Here is a 23,266-nt window from a genome sequence, read left to right as displayed (position 1 = left end):
GCCAATTATTACCATAATTAACATTATAACTGATTATTACCATTATTCATCTTGTACTGCCTCCAAAGTACCTTCTTTCAGATTTCATGCTTAAGCCCCTCATTCATCCATACTACAACAGTCATACAAGGTGTAATAACGAGACTGGTTGCAAAAAGTGTGGTGTTATTATTACAATTGTACAACTTAATTGTTATCACCTTCAACCTAGTTCCTTCCTCTATCTATACACTTTTGCATATGAATTTTCCATTGTTGGAAGCAATGCTGCTGTTTTCTTCTTTACCTCATCCACTGATTGACAATGGGTGCCCTTCAATGCAGATTTCAACTTTGGAAAAAGGTAAAAGTCACATGGAGCCAAGTCTGACGAGTAAGGTGGATGGTCCAACACTGGAAAACTAAACTTTCACATCACCGAGAATGAAAAAAGCAAGACTGAGCAAGTCAAATCTGAAGGTAATGCTGATCGTTTTATATATATATATATATACTATCAATGGCATGGTAATGGTTGAATGGGTACCAGGGGTCAGATAGTTAACCAACATTATTATCTTGAGGTTCTGGCCAAGCTGAGAGAACAAGTGAGGAAGAAGAGACCCGTGGAAGAACACGCTTGGATTCTCCATCAGGATAATGCTCCAGCCCACAGTGCACTGTCTGTAAAGCAGTATCTGGCTGATAAGAAGATCCCAGTGTTGGACCATCCACCAACTAACTGGACTTAGCTCCATGCTACTTTTACCAAAATTTGAAATCCACATTGAAGGGCACCCATTTTCAGTCAGTGGATGAGGTAAAGAAAAAGAAGAAAATGGCAGCACTACCGAAGCAGATAATACCCTGATGACTTGCAGCACTGCTTCCAACAATGGAAAGTTCGCATGCAACAGTGTACAGATAGAACAGAGGAGTATGTTGAAGGGGATAATTAAGTTGTACATTTGAAATAATAAACCGCATTTTTGCAACCAGTCTTGTTATTTAATAGCCACACCTCGTATTCAGCCTTTTGGCCTTCAGAATACATTCACATGTTGATGCTGTTAGGCATTTCTTGTCAGTTCACAAGCAGCATTTATTTCCTTACCACTTATCTCTAGTATTAGTGACGTTCCTCTTTCAGTATACTGCATCCCCATATACAACTTTCTGATACCTATATGACAGCCAGTCACTGATCCAACTCTAAAGTCTGTTATCCAATCCCATCTGTTTCGATTTATTTAACAGCTTGTCGTATGGCAGTATATCAAACGTTTTTGCAAAATCCAAGTACACCAATGTATATACATCTCCCTATCCAAGGTATTTGTCACCTTGTTATAGTACATAAACAACCTTCTCTAGTACACTCACTTATAGTTCCAAGCTGTCTCCTAAATTTGACATAATCAACTGCCTCATAATTCCACACATATCCTTTCTTTGCAGGTCTGCATACGGCTAGCCACAAATCACTTTACCAACTGGAGGAAAGTCAAAAACTCCATCTGTTTACTTTCTCCTTATTTGTTTAATATATATGTGGAGCACATCACGTGTAAAGCGTTGGATAAGCTCAAGACAGGAATTAGGATAGATTGATCAAAAAATAGCGGTAGATTGATCAGTAATCTGAGGTATGCTGGTGATACAGCACTCCTTTGTAACGATAAGGATGTACTACGTGTGTAGAGGCTTAAGTGCTGTGAGGACATCATGTTGGAGGCTTAATGGATATTTTTACAACACTTAAAAAGAATTAAAATAGACTTTAATGCTTCCTATATTTCGTCCTAGTCACTAGGACATCTACGGGGATTACAAAAAAATTAATGTAACATATGCACAAATAACAAACAATACTAAGCCCAACCACGTGGGTGATACTAAAGTCCTATCTAGGTAGAGATAGGACTCTACCTAGATAGGACTTTAGTGTCACCCACGTTGTTGGGCTTAGTATTGTTTGTTATTTGTGCATATGTTACATTAATTTTTTTGTATCTCTACCTAGATAGGACTTTAGTGTCACCCACGTGGTTGGGCTTAGTATTGTTTGTTATTTGTGCATATGTTACATTAATTTTTTTGTAACTCTACCTAGATAGGACTTTAGTGTCACCCACGTGGTTGGGCTTAGTATTGTTTGTTATTTGTGCATATGTTACATTAATTTTTTTGTAATCCCCGTAGATGTCCTAGTGACTAGGACGAAATATAGGAAGCATTAAAGTCTATTTTAATTCTTTTTAAGTGTTGTAAAAATATCCATTAAGCCTCCAACATGATAAGGATGTACTAGAACAAATTTTTGACAAAGTTAACAAGTTCAGTAATAACAGAGGACTTCAACTCAGTCCTAGCAAGATAAAGATTATGGTTATCAAAGGAAATACAAACAGGACAGCTCTTGAGAAACAAGTTTATGTACCTTAATGGAGAAAGAATTGAGGAAGTCAGCAAGTTTGAGTGTCTAGGATCCATTATTAATGTGAAGAATTGCAGTTCAGAAGAAGATTAGAAATGACTAAAACAACAGTCAGAGACTTGTCTAAAATTTGGAAGAAAGGATCTATCTCCATGGGAACAAAGTTTAGGATTTTGGATGCAGTTGTTTTTCCAAAAGCGACTTATGGGTGTGAGACTTGGAACCTAAAGAAGTCAGTTGAAGACTCCAGAAAAGCATACAATAGGACTACATGGCAAGGCCTGGTGTAGCACATCAGAGATCATATGGAATGGTAAAATGATCAGATCTAAGCTCTTGATTCTCTCATACCCTCCTTTGCATGGTACCTGAAATAGTCATCTCTCAAGAACTCGAGAAATTCATTTTCTTATTCCCAAATGCTATCACTTCATTCCCATATATACTGCCATAATTAAAATTGCCCATAATAATTACCCTTCATTTGTTCACTAATCCAAGTTGTTTATACATTTCTTCTTCACCACCCTCACATTCCCTGGCCTACAGAATACCAAAGTATATTTGTAACAAAACACTTTCAAAATTCTTGATGACCAAAGATTTTTATTATTATTATTATTACTCTAAGACCCCCATGAAGTCACAGACTCATCTAGTAGGTCACTTTTGTCATACATACAGGGTGTTCGGGATAAATTTGACATATTTATAATTAATTATATTTTTCCGTAAGTTACATGTATTAACACACACTTCTCTTCATTTAAAAGTTTGGACCCTTCTTCATTCATATACAAGATGTCAGAAAGGATGGATAGCTGGAACCCACCTGAATCATGGAAGAGAATAACTTGTAGCATGATGATTCGTGCCCGCCATCAAAATAAGGATATTACGACTGCTGCCCAATGCTCCCTGAATACAGTAAAAACAATCAGGCATGAACTAGAGACTTGCAATGGTGACTACGAGGATGTAGCAAGAAGAAAGATCCCTAGCAGACGATCTGATTGCGTTCGTACAGCAGAATTCCTCGCAAATCTGCAGGAACAGGTGTTGAAGAACCCTGGCATTGGAATTCGGGCTTTGTTCGTGGAGTTGCTAACTGTAGTCAAGCCCTGGATAACAAGGGTAGCCAATGGTAGGCCGTATGTATGGCAGCAGGATTCGGCCCCTTGCCACACCTCTGGGAAAAGTCAAAAATGGTTGTCTGAAAATTTCTACGACTTCACCAGTCCAAATGTTTGGCCTCCAAACTCCCCAGACCTTAACCCCATGGATTATTTTGTATGGGGCGCAGTTGAAAAAGACACCAATCGCACTTCCAGTAATACAAAAGCCCAGTTAATGGATAAAATTAAAACAGTTTTTGCGGCCCTTCCCAGGGAGACTGTAGCATCAGCTTGTTCGAGGTTCCGAAGCAGAATTGAAGCTGTGATCGATGCTAATGGTGGTTATTTTGAGTAAATCTTGTTGATAGTATTGTAATTAACTCTGCCTGTAATGTTTTTTTGTCAATTCATTAAATTTAATAGATACAAAGAAGATTTTCTTTTTCCTTACGAAACTGTCAAATTTATCCCGAACACCCTGTATAGCTCAATCATACCATGATTTACACATATTCCAATTTCCTTCCAATGCCACACGCTCAGGCAACGCATTCCAATCATCCACAACTCTCCATGCAAAATACCTGCTTCTCATCTCTTGCTCACTCCTTCCTTATACAGTGTCCAGAGATGACCTCCTGTTCTCCCCAATCTCTCACCATTTTACAAAAAACCTCTTTGATGTTAATCCTATTGCAATCGGGTATCAAAGTGTACGTCTCTAACATACTGCCCCCTCATCGTCCTATCCACTAGAATCTGCAAATTGCATCGTCTCAACCTTTCTTCATATTCAACATTCAGAGATCAGAAACTATTTCGCTCAATTGTCTCTGGACTCTCCCCCAACATCTCTTCATCCTTTTGAAAAGCAGGTGACTAAATATGTGCATGGTCCATATGTGGCCTAATATCAGAGACTAATACAATGGAACCAGAATCTCCTTACTTCAAGTCTGTGTCCTCTGCATCATTGCCAGAATTCATTGAGTTGTTGTTCTCACAATTTTGGCATTATGTCCTCTTAATTTCAGATCCTTATCCACCATCACCCCAAGATCTCTTATTTCCTCCACCTCCACCAATATATCTCCACCAAGAGATAATTCTACATCCCATCTTTGCTTTCCAAATTTTAAAATCATACACTTTGCAACATTGAACTGGAATCCCTACTCCCATGCCCATCCATTCAGCCTGTTTAAGTTCTCTTGTAAGGCCACGGCATCTGCTCTACTCTTTATAGTTCGTCACAACTTTGCATCATCTGCAAACAGCTGTATATCCCCATTCAAATCTTTCCCAATATCATTAACCTATTGACTGTCCTCTTCTGGGAAAATGCTCCCTCATACACAACTTGTTGATACCTATGAGGCAGCCCATCTCCAATCCATTGCACTAGTCTAATATCCAATCCCATTTACTCTAGTTTGATTATCAACTTATCATGCAGTAATCTATCTAAAGTATTTGAAAAGTCTTAGTATACTACTGCTTCATCATAATCCTTTTCTTCATGCTTACATGGTGATCAGAATTCATCATAAAAATTATGGAACAACTACTGTGTTAAAAGTAAAACTTCAGTTTAATATAAACCAAAATAATTACTCGACATTTCAATCTTCACATTAAGGTCGCCATCTGAAGAGTACACATATATACAAAGAAACAAGATGAAGTACAATCCATATGGTATGCTAAAGTTACATTAATTTGGTCAACTATTAAAACTATTGGTCTGGCATCTACTGGGAAAAAAAAAAAGAAAAAAAAGGAGGAAAAGTATAAATTAAAGATAGCAAGAAATTATATACTTGGTTGAATCCTTTATCCAAATGTAAGCAAAGAAAGTTTGTGCCTGGAGTATTTTCAGGACTAGGGCAACTCGTATAAGGAAGCAAAGACTTCACAAGTATATAATTTCTTGGTATCTTTAATTTATAGTATAACCAAGTGAAAAAACTTCCAACAAGGAAATTATATTACTGCATATCCATCTCCAACATCCAGTGCTGCTGTCATCTTATTGTAATAAGTAAGGATTACTAAAACATGACTTCCCTTGGGTAAATCCATGTTTTCCATCAAAGATAATACCATTGCTGTCAACCCAATTCTGGATCCTGATTCTTGCCCAATTCTTTCCAGCATTAACCACTACACCTGACACATGGATTGGTTTATAATTTGATGCTTGAACTCTGTCACCTCCTTTATGAAGTGGTACGATTTTGCCTTCCTTATACTCCTTTGGGACCTGATCCAATCTAAGACTCATATTAAACAAATATGTCAATGCAGATGCCAACTCCCTGGCACATTCCATCAAAATAAGTCACGATATATTATCAAGTTCCACAGCCTTATTAACATCAAGCTTGCTTAATTCCCAATATACCTCTTCCTCACTCACAGTTAGTCTCTCCTCCTCATCATTCACTGATCTCAAAGTCTCCATGATGTCATATTCACAAGGATGAGAAACCCTTATGCTCATTAAATATCTCAACTATATCCTCCACAGCAATTGTCTTTATACCAATCTCTCTAATCAATGCTATCCTACCATAATCATTCTTATTTTTGCTGGCTACATATCAGAACCCCCCCCCCTAGGATTTTTTCTGGCTTCATTAGCTAACTGGTGCTCATTCTGAACTTTTGCTACCTTTACCAACCACGTTACCTTCCTTGCCTGTTCTTTGTATTCCTCATGGAATTTATTATTACCACTCCTCTTATGTTGTTTCCAATAATGCCTTATTCTCTGATTTACATGCTTAATCTTTTCATTCATACATTTCACACCTACCTTGCTTAACCTTCTGACTTTTGGAATACATTTAGAAATTGCTGCTACTAGTTAGTTCTTGAATAGCATGCTAGTAGCATTGATCTCCTTACCTCCCAACTCCTTGTTCCATGCTACAGCTGGAAGCTGTCTTCCAAACTTCCCATAATCAGAAAGGATATAAGTAATTCCACATGTACCCTTTCCTCACAGAAGTTCTGACATGGTTGGCAACCACTTCATGGTCACTCTCACCAACTGGAGGGAGATTTGACATCTCATTTATAATAACATCCTCTGATGAGATGCTCAATCCTTGTGTGTCCTCTATTCCATACTGCTTGAGTTAGTCCTCAATATCAAGAAACTCATTTTCTTTATTTCCGGATGCTGTCTTGTCATCCCAATCTATACTGCCATAATTAAGATCACTCATAATGATCATCCTTTTCCCACTGGCTTGGCTAATTTCTTTATAAATTTTCTGGTCCTATCCTCCACATTACCTGGTCTATAGCAATATTCAACAAAGTATTTTATTCTATTCATATCTGTCTCACATTTAGCAGCAGTCTCTCCAAATTATTATTATTAGTGACACCTCCAAGGAGTCAGTAGACTCATCATGGATGGACACCTACTGTACATCAAAATCATTCAAATGCAGTCCATCATTTTTATGTAGTTCAATTCTATCTTGAAAAATATTCAACACATTAAGAAACTGCACTCCTCACACATTTCTGTTAACATATCATTTATAATTCTTGCTCTTTGCCTCATCTCATCACTGTCATACCTGGGCAACACACTGACTACCTCTTGTCTCACACTATTATCTTTTATCCTTCTCAACAATCTCTTGATATCCAATCTTACATTCTTCTAGTTTCCAATCAAGTCATTTGTTTATACTATCACTACCAACTCCTTTGTGCACTTAGTTGTCATATCCAATGCTTCAATCACTTTATTCATTTTACCTCCAGGAAAACAAGTGCATCCTCTTATTCAGCCACACCTCTAATAATTGAATCGCCACACAGTACCACTCATGGGTCTTGCCCTACCATCATTTGTTTTTGTCTTCTTTTCTCTTCCATACATATCAACAATTCTCTTCATTTCCCTCTGCAACTCAGCTTTCAAATCTTGCATCCCTTTTACGCTATCATTCCCTCTTGCTATTTTATCGCCAGTCGCATATACTTGTTTAACATCAACCCTGCTTGCCATTTTACTATTAAATGCACCATTTTTCAATGTTATTATTGCCCACTTTATTGTTAATTTCACTCTGTTTTTGAACGTCATTATCCTCTGCTTTATCATCAACTGAACATTTTTCCTTGCTATAACTTCCACACACTCTCTAAACACTTGCATAATCTTCAACTGCTGTGTCAGTTATGACAGCATGTTCTGTATTCATATTTAAACTATTTAAAACTCATACAGTTAAGCAAGTCTCATGGGCCATCAGAATATTACATTCCCTACATACCTACATTCATTCTTTTTTCTTATCCAACCTCTCTATATAAATATCCATGACATCTCACACATGCCGTTACTTATTTGTCTTCGCAGAGAGACATATGCAACGATGTGTTTCACCACCATGTTATATCAGTGTGCTAGCAAAATCAATTTATAATAATACTGCATAAAACTTTATCCAAAGCATTTTTCACTCCGATTTCTTAAATTAATAATTAATCTGAAATGTATATAATATAGGCACACGTTTAATTATAAAATTTACTTATCTAGCTGCAGCCCACATGATGACCAATGTTTACATAGGTTTCATGCACTATCTAGCATGAAACCTATATTGCCCAATATTATTTGGCTTAATAAATCTAAATGACACTGTTTCCTTTCACATTCTTTAAACAGTTAATACTCTGAATTCACCAACTATTCATAGAATAGTAAACTAACCAAGCTGTTTAAGCTGAATGTACATTACAGAATATAACAAAATAAAAGTCTTACACACCTTTCTCTTGGAAACTCCCACTGAGGATCCTTGGGCATTTCATATTCTGATATAGCTGACTGATCAGATTCAAGAAAACCATGAGGGTAATCAATTTTCACAAGTGCACTTACAGAATTATTGGAAGCAGATTCCTATTAGTGAAGAGAAAAAAGTGTAATACCTATGTAACTTAAATCAGTAAAATCATATTCAGTATAATTATAAATTTTTCAGATCTAACAACATTTATAGGTAACCTATAGTTAAGGCAGCCTAAATGGTGTCTGGTAGGGTTGATAAGCCTCTCTGCCTTCTAACTAGATTTAAAACTACTATAGCATTGATAATAACTATTATTCAAGACTTCCATAGAATCATAAAGTCGTTATGAGAAGGCTAACTTACATGATGCAAAAAACATCACCACACCGTCTACATTCTCGTCATCTTTAGTAGGCAATGCATTCCAGGATATTACTGATCACCATGAGGGGAAAAGAGAGAGAGGGAGAGGATATTTCTCACCTTCTTACATTATTTCCTTTAGCAAGTTCTAGGGATAGCTTTTTTTGTCCTTGTTCCCTCTCTTTGTTCAACCATATGAAAAATATCCAATTGTCTCAAGCATATCACCCTTTCTTCTATCCACCAGAGTGCAGATTTCATACACACCAGTCTTCCTTATAACTAATGGTCTGCAACTGTGGTCTTTGCTGGTCAATGCTAATCAATATTGAAGCAATATTCTGAAATGTATTCACAACCTTTGAAATGCATAATCTGAATTTCATATTTCTATCTGCAATCACTAGCATTCTTTATTTGCAATATTTCTTCTTCGAAATTTCCAATGAGAAGCCTTGGGCATTTCATATTCTGATATAGCTGACTGATCAGATTCAAGAAAACCATGAGGGTAATTAATCTTCATAAGTGCATTTACAGAATTACTCCAGGTGGATATAAAGATAAGCACATAATCTTATGGACATGTTTCTTGCATTATGGGATACTAAGGCAATTGATGTGAAGTCATTAGCCTCTATATATAAGTAGCCAAGTCATGAAGTTACTTCATGTGCAAACTTTGTTTGCTTACACTTAGATAAAGGATGAAACCAAGAATATAATTTCTTGGCATCTCTAATTTATAGTATAATCAATTGAAAAAACTTTAAACATTCATCTCTAATACAGAGTATTTTAGTAATAAGGTGTGACACCTTTTGGATACTTCTTTATGGAAATATGGCTTCTGCATTACTTCAACCCTGGTATCTATTCTAGGTCTGGCTGCCACTGAAGAGACCTCAATAAATCCCCTAGGTGGAAAATAAGCTGGATTCAGGCCAAAAACAGAAGCTGAAAGGATCAGATTTTCACTTTACAACAAGTAGTTGAGAAGTCATGGGAATATAACAAAGATCTGTATTTGAGTTTTGAAGATGTGGAAAATGCATATGGCAAGGTGCTATTCAAAATGCTACAGTTCTATAGTATCAGTGGGGCATTATATCAAGCAATACTTAGTCTTTATTTGAGTTGTAAGTCAGTAGTTAGAATTGAAGGAAGTACAGGAAGATGGTTTAATGTTAAATCTGGGGTCAAACAAGGAACATTATCCCCTCTGTTATTCATTATCTATATGGATAACATTATGAAGGAAAGTGGTATTAAACCTGATGTCAAAATTGGGGATGTTAATGTCAGCTCTTTGCTTTATGCAGATGATGTTATGAGATTCATGAAAAGAAGTGCAAAATACACGTTATTAGACAAAAAAAGGAATGAAGACATTTAAAAAAAAAAAAAATAATAATCAATGGAAGAAAATTAAAAAATTATAAACAAAAATAGATAGAACATGTAAACCGAATGGCCAACACCTGATATCCTAAACAAATACTAAAATATAAGCCAACTGGAAAGAGAAGGCAGGGTAGACCTCAAAAAAGGATACTGGACAGATAATGAGACCGGAACAGACCAATATGGTCTATACATGTAATTAGCATTATGATGCTGCTGCTATACTTCTAAATGGTATGGTAGAAAGTCAAATTGAATAAATTTATATGGAATAAAAGAGAGTTAGTGAAAATACCAAACTAGCTGTATACAAGACAATGTTCAAACCATTTTGACTTATGAATCTAAGAGCTGGGTCAGAAATAAAACACTTGACCAAAGACTAGAGACCGCAGATATGAGAGTCGTGAGAAAGATCAGAGGCATGAACAGATGGCATCAATGGCAATATCATATTAAAAAGGAGAATATTAATGAAAGAACTTGACATTGTCAGCATCCAGGAATATGTTAGCAGAGCTAATCTCAGGTGGTATGGTCATTTAAACAGAATGGGAGAGGAGAGATTATCAAAACAAGTGTTTTCTGCCAGGGTGGCAGGAAAAAAGACCCAGAGGAAGACCAAGATATAGGTGGATTGATAGGGTAAAAAGTGCCTTAGAAGATAGAAATATAAGATCTGCTAACGTTGGAGTCTCAACAGGTAACAGATTGATTTGGAGGATAATTATGCATAGGAAGTTAGTAATGATGTAAGTTTTTCATGTAGTACTAGCATATCCTATACACTCCTTGAGGGTACATGGCAAGAATTTGATGATGTCCATAAGGATATGTGCATTGCATTATGGGATACTAAGGAAATTGATGTGCTGTCATTAGCCTCTACGAGGGTGGTCTGAAAGGTTCTCAGTCTCGACCATAGATGGCAACACTATTATCAAGATTTTTTTTTTCTAAGTTGGTACATCTGCCATAAGCATCCATGTGAAATTGCAAGTCATTCTATCAAGCAGTTTGTTTTATAAAGCTGTGTGAAGCAAAAGTGCTGTCTGTATTCCTTGAAATGGACAAAATTTAATATCATGCTGTTATAAAATTCTTTGTACAAGAAGGTTTAACGGCAAAAGAAATTCATTCGAAGTTCATAAAAGTTTATAGGAACTTTTCTCCTTCATTTTCGACAATTAAGAAATGGGCTGCCGAGTTTAAACATACCCATACTAGTCTTGAAGATGATCCACGTGAAGGACATCCAAAAAGTGTAACAACACCAGAAATCATTAATCAAGTGCACGATATGGTATTGGATGACCATCAAGTCAAAGTGTGTGAAATTGCTGAGACAATAAGCATTTCAAAAGAACGTGTAGGATATATTTTGCATGGAGAATTGTAAATTGAAAAGCTTTGCACAAGATGGGTGCAGTGCTTGCTCACAGCAGATCAAAAATGTACTCACATGAAAATCTCTGCACAGTGCTTGGAGCTTTTTAACAAGAATAAAAGTGATTTTGTGCACTGATTTATTATTATGGATGACACTTGGATTCTTCATTACACACCAGAATCCAAACAGCAGTCATAACAGTGGACAGAAGCCGGTTGTTCAGCGCCAAAGAAGACAAAGTCAGATCTGTCAGCAGGAAAGGTCATGGCATCGGTGTTTTGGGATGCTAAAGGAATTTTGCTTATTAATTATCTTGAAAAGTTGTAAACCATAACAGGGGAATATTATTCCAATCTTTTAACCAGACTAGATGAAAAAATTCATGAGAAAAGACCTGGTTGGCAGAAGGAAAAAATCATCTTTCATGAGGACAATACACCTGCCCACAAAGGTGTTTTGGCAATGGGAAAATTGAGGGATCTGAACTATGAATTGTTGGAACATCTACCCTATTCCCCAGAATTGGCTCCCTCTGACGTCTATCTCTTCTCAAAACTAAAACTCTTCCTCACTAGTCAGTGTTTTTCTTCGAATCAAGAGGTGATTGCAGCTATAGAAGGTTATTTTGCAGATCTTACTGAGAACCACTACAGGGACAGGATAATGGCACTGGAGCATCACTGGAATAAATGTATTAATCTTAAGGGAGATTATGTTGAAAAATAAAAATAATTTTGAAATTATAAATTTGTTTTTTCATTGTTAGGCCGAGAACTTTTCAGACCACCCTCGTATTTGGAGGTGGAGGAAATAAGATATCTTGGAGTGATGGTGGATAAGGATCTAAAATTTAAGAGGATACACTGGTAAAATTGTGAGGACAGCAAAGTGCATTCTGTGAATGATTCAAAAGATATTGACTTGTGAAAATAAGGAGATGCTGGTTCCAATGTATAAAGCCCTAATTAGGCCACATATGGACTAATGTGCACAGATTTGATCACCTGGTTTTTAAAAGGATGAAGATATGTTGGAAAGAGTCCAGAGGCAATTGACGAAGGTAATTTCTGATCTCTGGAATGTTGAATATGAAGAAAGGTTGAGAAGATGCAATTTACAGAGTCTAGTGGATAGGAGGAAGTGATTTAATATGATAGAGACTTACAAGATGGCAAGGGGTTGCTATAGGATTAACACTGAAGAGGTTTTCACAAAATGGTAGGGATCAGGGAAGAACAAGGTCATTTCTAGAAACTGTATAAAGGGGTCTAGGAGAGTGTGAGCAAGGGATTGAGAAGCAGGTTTTTTGTATGGAGAGTTGTGAATGATTGGAATCATTGCCTAAGAATGTGGTGTTTACAAAGAATTTTAATGTGTTTAAAGCAAGGTATGATGAACTGTGTGTATGACAAAGGGACAATCTAGATGAGTCTGACTGCACGGGAGGGGGTCTTAGGGATAATAATAGTAAATGATACAGGTTTATAAATGTTACTGTATAAATGAAAAGGTTTATTAATTGTTGTGCTTATCAAAAATGATGCGAAGGTTCCATTTTTCCCAAGGTGGCAAAATTTAAAATTTTACTGGGATTGTGGAGCTAAGTATAAGACTGGAAGTTGAAGGCTGTCAGGCTGTGCACAACTGACTGACTCATCATAATGTTATAGGAAGGACATTCACAGTACTTGAAGCTGAAGCCACAGATTTATAGGAAATAATCTTACTACTCTGACATACAATCTTCTTGCTTATGTTTTTATATATTTTTGTGTCGAGGTGTCGATATACTTTGGTGTCGAGGCTAGCTGGTGAATGGACGTGCTATTGGAGAGCTCCTGAGAGATCTGTGATTTTTGTTGATTTATTGATGTTTTGGATTCAATGTAATGGACTTAAGTGTGTAATTTTGGTATATTATTGGAGCTTTATTAGCGTGGTTAGTGTACTAAAGTGTTTTATAATATAATCAATGTCGGGAAGTCGCAGCTAGATGAATTCGTAATGTGTAGTGTTCGTGCAAGCTCCAGATAAGATAAGCATCATTTTCAGTTATCGATACAAATTACTTAATATTGTGTAGTTTTGTTTTGTTTGCCTTGCGTATTTTAGTGCGTCTGTTTTTGGTGTGTTATAACGTATAATTTGACAAAACACGTTGCAAAAAATGTATGGCACCTGTGCAAAGGAAAATGGCGGCCAGTAATGAAGGTTCGCCATCCTTATCAAAGAACGGTAGTATAAAAGAAATGAGTCAGTGTACTAGCTGTGAAATGTACGCTTTGCGGAGTGCGGTCGGAGTGTGGTTAGATGATAATAAAGGATTGAATGTGTGTAGAAAATGTAGGGAGAATGAGGAATTGAGGTGTATTTCGGATCGTGAGTGTGATATTTTTGTCAACCTTCAGAATGAAGGAAATAGGGATATGACAAGAAACGGCAAGGTTGTACATGAAAATTGTGAGAGTGTGAATGTAGAAAGTGTGAATGATAGTATAAATGGTTTCTCAGAGAATAAAAAAGATGAGATAGATGCATTGAGCGAGATCGCGTTGTTGAATAGTGCGATAGAAAGAGCAAAACAGCAGCTACAGTGCATGAACAAAAGTAGACTGAATGAACCAACCAATAATAAAAGGTATGACAGGAAAAATAGACGTATGAATGTGAACATGAACAAAATGAAGGATAGAGTGCTGTATGGAGACTCGTTAGTACGAGGTGTGTTAGTAGAGGATTTGACAAAATCGTACCAACCTGGTGCGACCATAAAGGACGTAACTGAGTCTATTAGAGAGCAAAAGGAAAGGGTGAAAGAAATGATTGTTGTGGCAGGTACGAATGATTTGAAAGGAGATAAAATGGAAATGATAGAAGACCTGAATGAATTGTTTGAGGTAGCAAAAGAAAAGAGTGAGAGAGTTAGAATGATTAGTCTTTTGCCACGGTATGACAGTGAAATGTTTAAAAGGAGGGCCATAATTGCGAATGACTTTATGCGTGGGTTATGTATGACGAGTGGTGTGGAATTTGTGGATGTGTGGAGTGAGTTTGATGGGTGAAAGGATCTATATAAGATGGATGGCTTGCATTTGAATGGTTACGGTGTAAGAAGACTTAAGAAAGTGTTGCTGAATGTAGTGGATGTGCAAATTCAGGTAAACTAGATTTGTTAGGGGGGGGGGCAGATATACAGTCCTTATGGAGGCAGTTGAATGTAAGAATGAATATAATATGCCAGAGCAAATAAGGACAACAAATCTGAGTGGGATAGTTAATATAAGGCATCAAAGTAGGGTTGGGGCTAATGGGGGTCTTAAATTCATGTACACTAATACTAGGAGTATTAGGAACAAGAAGGAAGAGTTTTTGGCCATGACTGGCACTTCCAGACCACAGGTTATAGGTATTAGTGAAACATGGCTGACTGTAGATGATATAACTAGTGGGATTGAATGTGATGGTATAGTGTGTTCAGGAATGACAGAGAGAATAAAATGGGGGGAGGAGTATTGTTGATGATAGCTGATGAGCTCCAGCCAAGGAGAATAGAAGTTGAATTGCAGGATAGAGAAAAGAGCACATTTGAGGCCATTTGGTGTGAGATTGTGGCTAGCAGAACTAAATATACAATTGGGTGCTGCTATAGACCAGGTGATGGAAAAGATGGTGGTGACAGTATGCACAAGCAAATAGAAGAAATGGGTGGAAGGAGGGTGATTATTATGGGAGATTTCAACTATGGTCTCATTGATTGGAGTGAGGAGAGGACACACGGAAGGAAGGAAGGAACTGGATTTTATGCAGTTATTAAGGGATAACTATCTGCGACAGCATGTAATGGAAAATACTAGGGGTCAGAGAGTGCTTGACCTAGTAATTACATCTGAGGATTTGGCTGTAACAAATATGACCACATTGCCACCAATCGGTGAGAGTGATCATAGGGTCTTAACTTGGGAGGTGGCTAAAGGTGTAGAATTTTCAATTAAGACAGGGTACATGTGGAATTATCGGGCTGGAAAGTATGACAAGCTTAGGAGTTTGATTGGTTCAGTGCCATGGCATGTACAACTGCAAGGACTAGAAGTTGATAGTGCATGGGAGGTAGTTAAGAAGTGCTTGCATGAAGCAATGGCTGACTGTATACCTAGAGTCCGAATAATAAATCAAGTAGGGGTTAAATGGATGAATAACACCATTAAGCTAGAGCTGCAAAAAAAGAAACAACTATGGAGGGAATTTAAGGAGAAGGGTGACCGGCAAGCACATGAACGGTATAAAGCGCAAGCCAGAAGGGTGATGAGTGTGGTAAGAAAAGCAAAAAAGGATTACGAAAGAACATTGGCCATGCAGGCTAAAGAGAATCCTAAACAGTTTTTTAGATATGTAGCAAGTAAAAGGAAAAATGTACATGGCAGATTGATTTTAAAGAATGCCGATGGTAGGGAGGTAACTGAATCAGTTGAGATAGTTGAGTTACTGAGTGAGCACTTTGCAAGAGTATATCATCCAGGTGGTGACATTGCAGAAACGAATAAACCAGTAGATTATACGGGAATTGTGTTTAATGAAGTGGAGGTGAGTAGTCTATTGCATAACCTCAATGTCAATACATCTGTGGGATTGGATGGTATACCAGCTCGTGTTGTACGAGAAGCAGCTAAAGAATTGTCAGTACCCTTAACCATTTAGTTTAATTTGTGTCTTGGGTCTGGGTTAGTCCCGAGCGGGTGGAAAGAGGGGAAAATAGTTCCACTGTATAAAGGTGGTTCCAAGACTGCTGTTGTAAATTACCAACCGATTAGCATATCAGGAATCATTGACAAGGTCTTAGACAAATTAGTCAAGAAAAGAATACAGGATTGGATAGATGAAAATGGGATATTGTATGGGGGACAACATGGTTTTGTGAAGGGTAGATCATGCCTCAGTAACTTGCTCACGTTTTATAACACAGTGACTGCTGAACTGGATAGGGGTAATGGGTTTACAGTGATACTACTGGACCTTGCCAAGGCCTTTGATAGAATACCACATGGAACCCTAATCAGTAAACTGGAGCAGATGGGTATAGATATAGGGTTGGTGAAATGGATAGGAGGGTGGTTGAAGGAGAGATATCAAAGAGTGGTTTATTCAGGAGTGGAGTCTAAAAGACGTCTTGTGACTAGTGGAGTGCCACACGGCTCTGTTCTTGGACCACTGCTTTTCAATTTGTTCATCAATGATATTGGAAAGGATCTGAGAGGAAGTGTTCACTTGTTTGCTGATGATGCAAAGTTGGGTAGAGCAATTGTGAGTGCACAGGATGTCAAAATTTTACAGGATGATTTGGATAGTTTGGAGGGCTGGGCTAGGAAAAATGGATGTCAATTTAATGTGGCAAAGTGTAAGATTATGCACTTTGGAGTGAAAAGAATAGCAGCAGTATATCGCATTGGTGGAACCATACTCCAGGAGATTGATGAGGCCAGGGATTTGGGAGTGTTGGTGGATAGGGAGTTGAAGTTTAGGGGGCACATTGCAAAAGTAACTAAAACAGCTCACCAAATCACTTGGCTTCTGAAAAATACTTTAACATGCAGAGACGAACAAGTTGGTGTTCCTCTGTATCGAGCCTTGATAAGACCCCATCTGCACTTCTGTGCCCAGTTATGGGCACCAGGTTTCTTCGTGATGGGGAGGAAGTGTAGAGGGTCCAGAGACGAGTGACCAAGATGATAGCAGGTCTGTGGAATGAACCTTATGAGAATAGGCTGAAGATTTGTGGGTTGCAGAAATTGGACGATAGGCAGAAAAGGGGTTATATGATTGAGACATTCAAATTACTGAAGGGTTTTTATAAGATTGATTCAGAAGATATTTTTGAAAATATGACTGGTGGTGGGAGGACTAGGGGGCCATGCATGGAAGCTGGGCAAGAGCGTGGTTGACAAGGGTGTTAGAGCTAGGTTCTTTACTTGGAGAGTGGTAAATGAGTGGAATAAGCTTCCAGAGTCTGTTGTGGGTGCTACGACTGTGAATGAGTTCAAGGCAAGGTATGATAGATACTGTGTGAATGTTGAATAGTTGTTCTTGACATGATGTTAGGGCCTCCCTCAATGAGTCTGTCGACTCCTTGAAGTTTCCCGGAAAAATAATAATAATAATAATAATATTTTACCCAGGCAAAGTTATTTAATATGCTTTGTTCTTTCCCTGTGTAATTTTTCATGCAACAAATTAAAATTTGTTAACTCTTTCTTTCATGAAGGTGCATCTGCTTCATCTTCATTGTTATTCTTCTTGTCTTCATTGTTTTAATCATGACTCAAAACAGTATCTATAATTTCAGAACAGTATAGTGATTAACAATAGATGTTTTTTCAATGTTTATCTACTCAATGAGGTTTTCTTCAAATTACTTGCTTTACCCTTGTCAGCAGGCCCATAACACTTTTTACATACTCAAGTAACTCATGAAAAACTTCCTTCTTTTATACAAGAAATCCTGTAAATTTACTGCCAAGATTTCACCAGGAACATCAAGACAGACCAGAACTTATGCTATCTTCTCTGCTACCTTGTTACCTTCTCTCCACCAGGAATGAACCAAAGCACTTTATTCATATTAAATTTTTTAAAGAGTAACTTTACAAATTAGCCAGCATTTATGATATGTAACAAATGTCTCATTAAAAGTGAATAAATACTTACCTATCATACAGTATTTGGTGATAAATACATATAAGCATTTTTCTTACAGATGAGTTCAGCTCCAGAGAAAGCTACTAATACATTTTCTCTTGAACCAGGGCTTGGAAAGCAGATGAGGATTCTGAATAGAATAAGGAATGAAGATCTTAATGCCAGTGAGGATAATTTCTGTAACTCATGTTACAGAAAGTTAAGGTGTTAAGGTCAGAAACAATAGCCAGACCAAGGAAAGGAAGAACAAAAATTCTAGAGGTCATCCCAGTTGGCACCTCTGTGGCAGAGGATGCAAGGTCAGGAGTGATTGGAGAGAACATTCTGTGAGAGAGGAGACTTGGAAAAGCCTAATAAGTTCACTCAGCTTACCAGAATTTCATTTCGCTAAGAACTATATAACGTGCTCAATAAACAATGACTGATAGACCACGTTCCATGCTTATGTTAGGTGTCGGTTTAATTTATTTGATTGTGTTACTCCATTCTTTTTTACTAGCAAATGTTAGTTCATTGTACCATTACACATGTCCAAGTCAGACAGAACAGCTGGTGAAACTTGTACACAATTCTTGTATATATTTTACAAAAATCTCTGGTCAACTAATAGTCAATAAAAAAAAGTTCCAGTTTAAAATTATATTCATGTTTAATATTTTATCTAAATATAAGCAAACGAAGTTTACACATGATGTATCTTCACAACTAGGCTGCTTGTATAGAGGCTAATGACCTCACAAAAATTGTCTTAGTCAAAGCCTGTCTTGGGTACTGGCCCTTCTCCTAATACATAGGATTATACACATCTGAAAGGATGCCATTATGGGATACTAGGCAATTAATGTGAAGTTCATAAGCTTCTATATACAAACAACTTAGTCATGTGAAGTTACTTCATGTGCAAACTTTCTTGCAAGTGAATAAAGAATTAAACAATATAATTTCTTGGCTAGTTCCATTTAATTTATAACCAAGTTAATGTCATTTGTGGTGTGCTCATCAGTATAATGCAGTTTCATCATCATTATACAGTTCTTGGGATGGATGCACTTGTCAGCCATATACTCAGAAGCTCCTTCATGGTTTTCAGATTGTTTTTCACCACACACTTTATGGATGATTCTTAAACTTTAAGCCAGTCTTCCACATAGTCACATTTGTGTTCTAATTTAAGTTCTTTATGAAATAACTTAGCCTGTTCCATTAACTATTCAACAAGTTCACACCATCACTTCAATGTTGTCAAAACCATCAATTATATTCAGCACTATTACTACTTTTCAGTTTTTCTATTGTCCATTTGCTTCTTGAAGCACTGTCTCTAAAGAATTTCATTACTTTAAACATAAGTGAAATAAGCTAAGAATCACTCCAAATCAAGGCATTACCACCAATAATTGCATGTGTAAAAAAGGAAGCCAATGCAATATCCAATGCTATCTATGGGCAACTCAGTGAACTGGTTAGGCAGTTGCAGGGATTTTCATTGCACTCTCATAAATTTGTCCAGGAGCATGGATGTGCTGAACCATCTATTGCTGGACAATCAGTAGTGTTTCTGTATTAATAAATTAACACAAAGAGTGCAAGGCGAGTAATTATTATGGAGAACTTTCACTATGGGAATAAAAACTGGATGGAAGAATAATCACAGAGAGGGAAGGAAATGGAATTTATAGAGTTATCAAGAGACAAGGGAGGATACTTGGGGTTTGAGAGTGCTTGATTAGAGAAAATGAAGAGAGTGAATATGCAAATCTTCCTGTATGCTCACACTGGTGATCACTAATGTGAGAAACAGGAAGATGAATTCGAGGTGCTAAGGATATTGCATAACCTTAATGCAAATACAGCTATGTGATTAGATGGGATGGATGTTAGACTGTGTATTATGAGAATGCACAAGGGAATTTGCAGCTGCATCAATCAAACTACTTAAAGTCCTAGATCTGTTGCAAAAAGGAGAATCCAATACAAAGGTAGCAAATTACAGAACAATCTGTATCTCAGGAATGATTATTAAAGTATTGAGGGAGTTTGTAAAGGGCAGAATTCAGGAATAGGTGGAAAGAAAAATGATAATTTATGGGGAGAAGCATAGTTGTATGAAGGATGTGTCATGACTTGGTAATCTGCTCACTTTTTATACAATAAAAATTCTGGAAGGAAAGGGCTACATAGTAATACTGCTGCTCTTTGCAAAAGCATTTGATAGAATCCCACATTGAAGTCTGTTATATAAATTGGAGCAAAGTGGGATAGACATGAATTTGGTGATGTGGATAAGAGGTGTTCGATTGACATCAAAGGAATAGCATATGGGAGAATTAAATCCAGGGGAGGGCAGGTGACTAGTGGATTACCACAGAGCTCTGCATACTAATGATATATGAAATCATTTAAGGGGAAACAATCCGTGGTTTACTGATGACACAAAGCTAGAGAGAGAGTTAATGAAGATGATATGGAGGAAGATGGATACGAGCTTGAAAATGTGGTTGCAGCAGCACAAGGTGATGGAATGATGCATAAAGGTGAGGATGAGACAGGTAGGAATGGAAATCAGAGTAAGGATCAGGAAAATGGGAGTGGTCAGACCAAAGAGAAAGGTGTGGTATGGTGGCTAGAGGATAGAATGTTGGTGATGGTAGAATGACATCAAAAAGGGAGATTGTTATGTTTCCAAATGTAAGTTGTATTAAAAATAAGAGAGCACAATTTATTGCACTGATTGAGTCAGCATGCCTAATGATAGTTGTCTGAGGATGACATACTGGTAGGGATAGAAATGTGAAAAGAGGAGGGAGAGTGCTGTTAATGATTGTAGAAGAATTGTGTCCATAAAGTATAGAAGTTGATAGTGCATGCACAGATTTTGAATCTGTGTGGTGAGAAGTTGAAATTAACAGGCTAGTATATCTAATAGGATGTTATTATGGGCTAGGGAATGTAGAGAATACTGATTGTGAGATGTTTAGGCAAATTGATTGGGCATATAAAAAGAAAGTGATCTTGATGGGAGACAACTTAAATTACAGGAATAGAGAGTGTATGGGAACAAGAAGAGCGAGTTTGTTGATTTCTGGGAGATAAATATCTTGAGCAGCATGTGACTGAAGCAACTATAAGCTTTAATGATAATTTTCACAAGATATAGTTGTTAATGAGATGTTGACACTGCTGCCAGTTGGTGAGAGTGATCATGAGGTACTTGTATGGGAAGTGGTGAAACAAGAAAAGGTTAGTGCCAAAAGTGTATGAAGTATAAAGTAGGTGATTATAGGAAGCTCTGTAGCCAGTTAGCATCAGTATTTGGGTAGATGAACTGAGGAGATAAGATGTTGACAGTGAACAGAAATTCTCAAGGCAGTATCTGACACAAGCAATGTATACCTGCATACCAAGAGTTAAGTGAGTAAATAGAGTAGGAGAGAAATGGGTGAACAGTGAAATCAACCAAGCTGTGTTGGAAAAGAAAATGCTACAGAGGAGGCACAAGACAGTTAGTTGGTTGGTGATGATCGGATCCATGAAGATCATAAAGTGCAGACTAGGGAGGTGATGAGCATCATAAAGAAAGAAAAGCTGCAAGGGAATTTTTCCACTATATGGCAAGCAAGAGAAAAAATAATTTTGGCAGATCGATACTGGTGGATAGTCATGGCAGCAGAATAACAGAGAAATGGGTGAACAGTGAAATCAACCAAGCTATGTTGGAAAATAAAATGCTATAGAGGAGGCACAAGACAGAGAAATGATCTACAAAATCTTACCAAAACTATTTACCTTGTGTCTGAAGAAAAACGATGCACCAAGAAAATGGAAGAAGGCTACCCTAATTCCGATGCATGAAAAAGGTGAAGTAGATTTCACAAACTACTGCCCATCAGTCTACTATCGCTGGTTTACAAAAGTCATGATTCATAGGCTTTGTAGGTGTTTCCATTATTTTGATACCCCCCCCCCCCAATAGGATGTGGGAAGGTGTGCTGCTGATGATGACAGCAAATGAATTGCAGCCAAAAAGTATAGGAGATAGGTGGGAAGGTGGCTGTTCATTTGAAGCAGTCTGGTATGAGATCAAGGCCAGTAAGACAAAATATAGAGTTGGTTGTTGCTCTAAGCTGGTTTAAACTGATGATCTGGAAGACATGCATTGCCAAATTAGTACAATGAGTACAGGTCAAGTGATTATTATGGGGGACTTCAACTATGAAGATATAGAAAAGAAGAAAGATTGCATGGCAGAAAGGAAATATAATTTATACACCTGCTGAGAGATAATTACTTAAGGCAGCATGTGATGGAGGGGACTATGGGTGAGAGAGTATTGGACCTGGTCATATGATCAGATGAGCTTTTCATAACCAAGGTGTCTTCCAGATCATCAGTTTAAACCAGCTTAGAGCAACAACCAACTCTATATTTTTCTTACTGGCCTTGATCTCACACCAGACTGCTTCAAAACACCTACAGCATTAGCTCCAATTAGTGAAAGTGACCATGCTGTCTTGACTTGGGAGATTATAAAACCTGAGGAATATTCTATCAAGACAGTGAATTTGTGGAACTACAAGGCAGGTGATAATGACATGCTTAGAAAAAAGCTTAAATCTGTACCATGGCATAAAACACCTCAGGGTAAGGATTTTAGTAGTGCATGGGACGTAGTTAAGGGTCATCTAGAGGAAGCAGTATTCAATTATAACTAGGGTAAGGAGGGGTTAATCGGGTGGGAGTTAGATGGATGAATAATATCATTAAGCACGAGCTGCAGAAGAAAATGCAGCTGAAGTGACCAACATGGCAAGGAAAGCAAAATCAGATTATGAGAAGATTCTAGCTGAGCAGGCCAAAAGAAATCCCAAGGAGTTCTTTCATTATGTAGCAAGTAAGAGGAAGAATGACTGTGGAAAATTAACCTTAATGAGTGAGGTCACAATGACAGAAGCAGATAAATAGTCAAGTTACTGAGTGAACATGTTGCAAGAGTATATCATACTAGTGAAGTTACTGATTTAACATACTATTATTATTATTCAGGCCTCCATGGAGTCAAAAG

General features: G+C 37.3%; 1 protein-coding gene across 2 annotated transcripts in view; it reads right to left on the bottom strand.

Annotated features, from left to right (window-relative positions):
• The window catches only part of LOC150108773 (fibroblast growth factor receptor 1-like), a 560,046-nt gene that overhangs the window by 237,636 nt on the left and 299,144 nt on the right, over positions 1-23,266 (bottom strand). For both annotated transcript variants that reach the window (XM_090410064.1, XM_090410055.1), the window contains exon 10: positions 8,334-8,467. In XM_090410064.1, coding sequence (XP_090266190.1) covers positions 8,334-8,467 — 134 coding nt within the window. The remainder of the gene's footprint in view (positions 1-8,333; positions 8,468-23,266) is intronic.

This window comes from Typopeltis vanoorti, chromosome 2 (assembly GCF_054136105.1).
Source record: "Typopeltis vanoorti isolate ZY-2024b chromosome 2, IOZ_Tvanoo_1.0, whole genome shotgun sequence".
Lineage (NCBI taxonomy): Eukaryota > Metazoa > Arthropoda > Arachnida > Uropygi > Thelyphonidae > Typopeltis > Typopeltis vanoorti.
The sequence above is the reverse complement of the archived record's forward strand: the minus strand, read 5'-3'. Positions and strand labels throughout refer to the sequence as shown.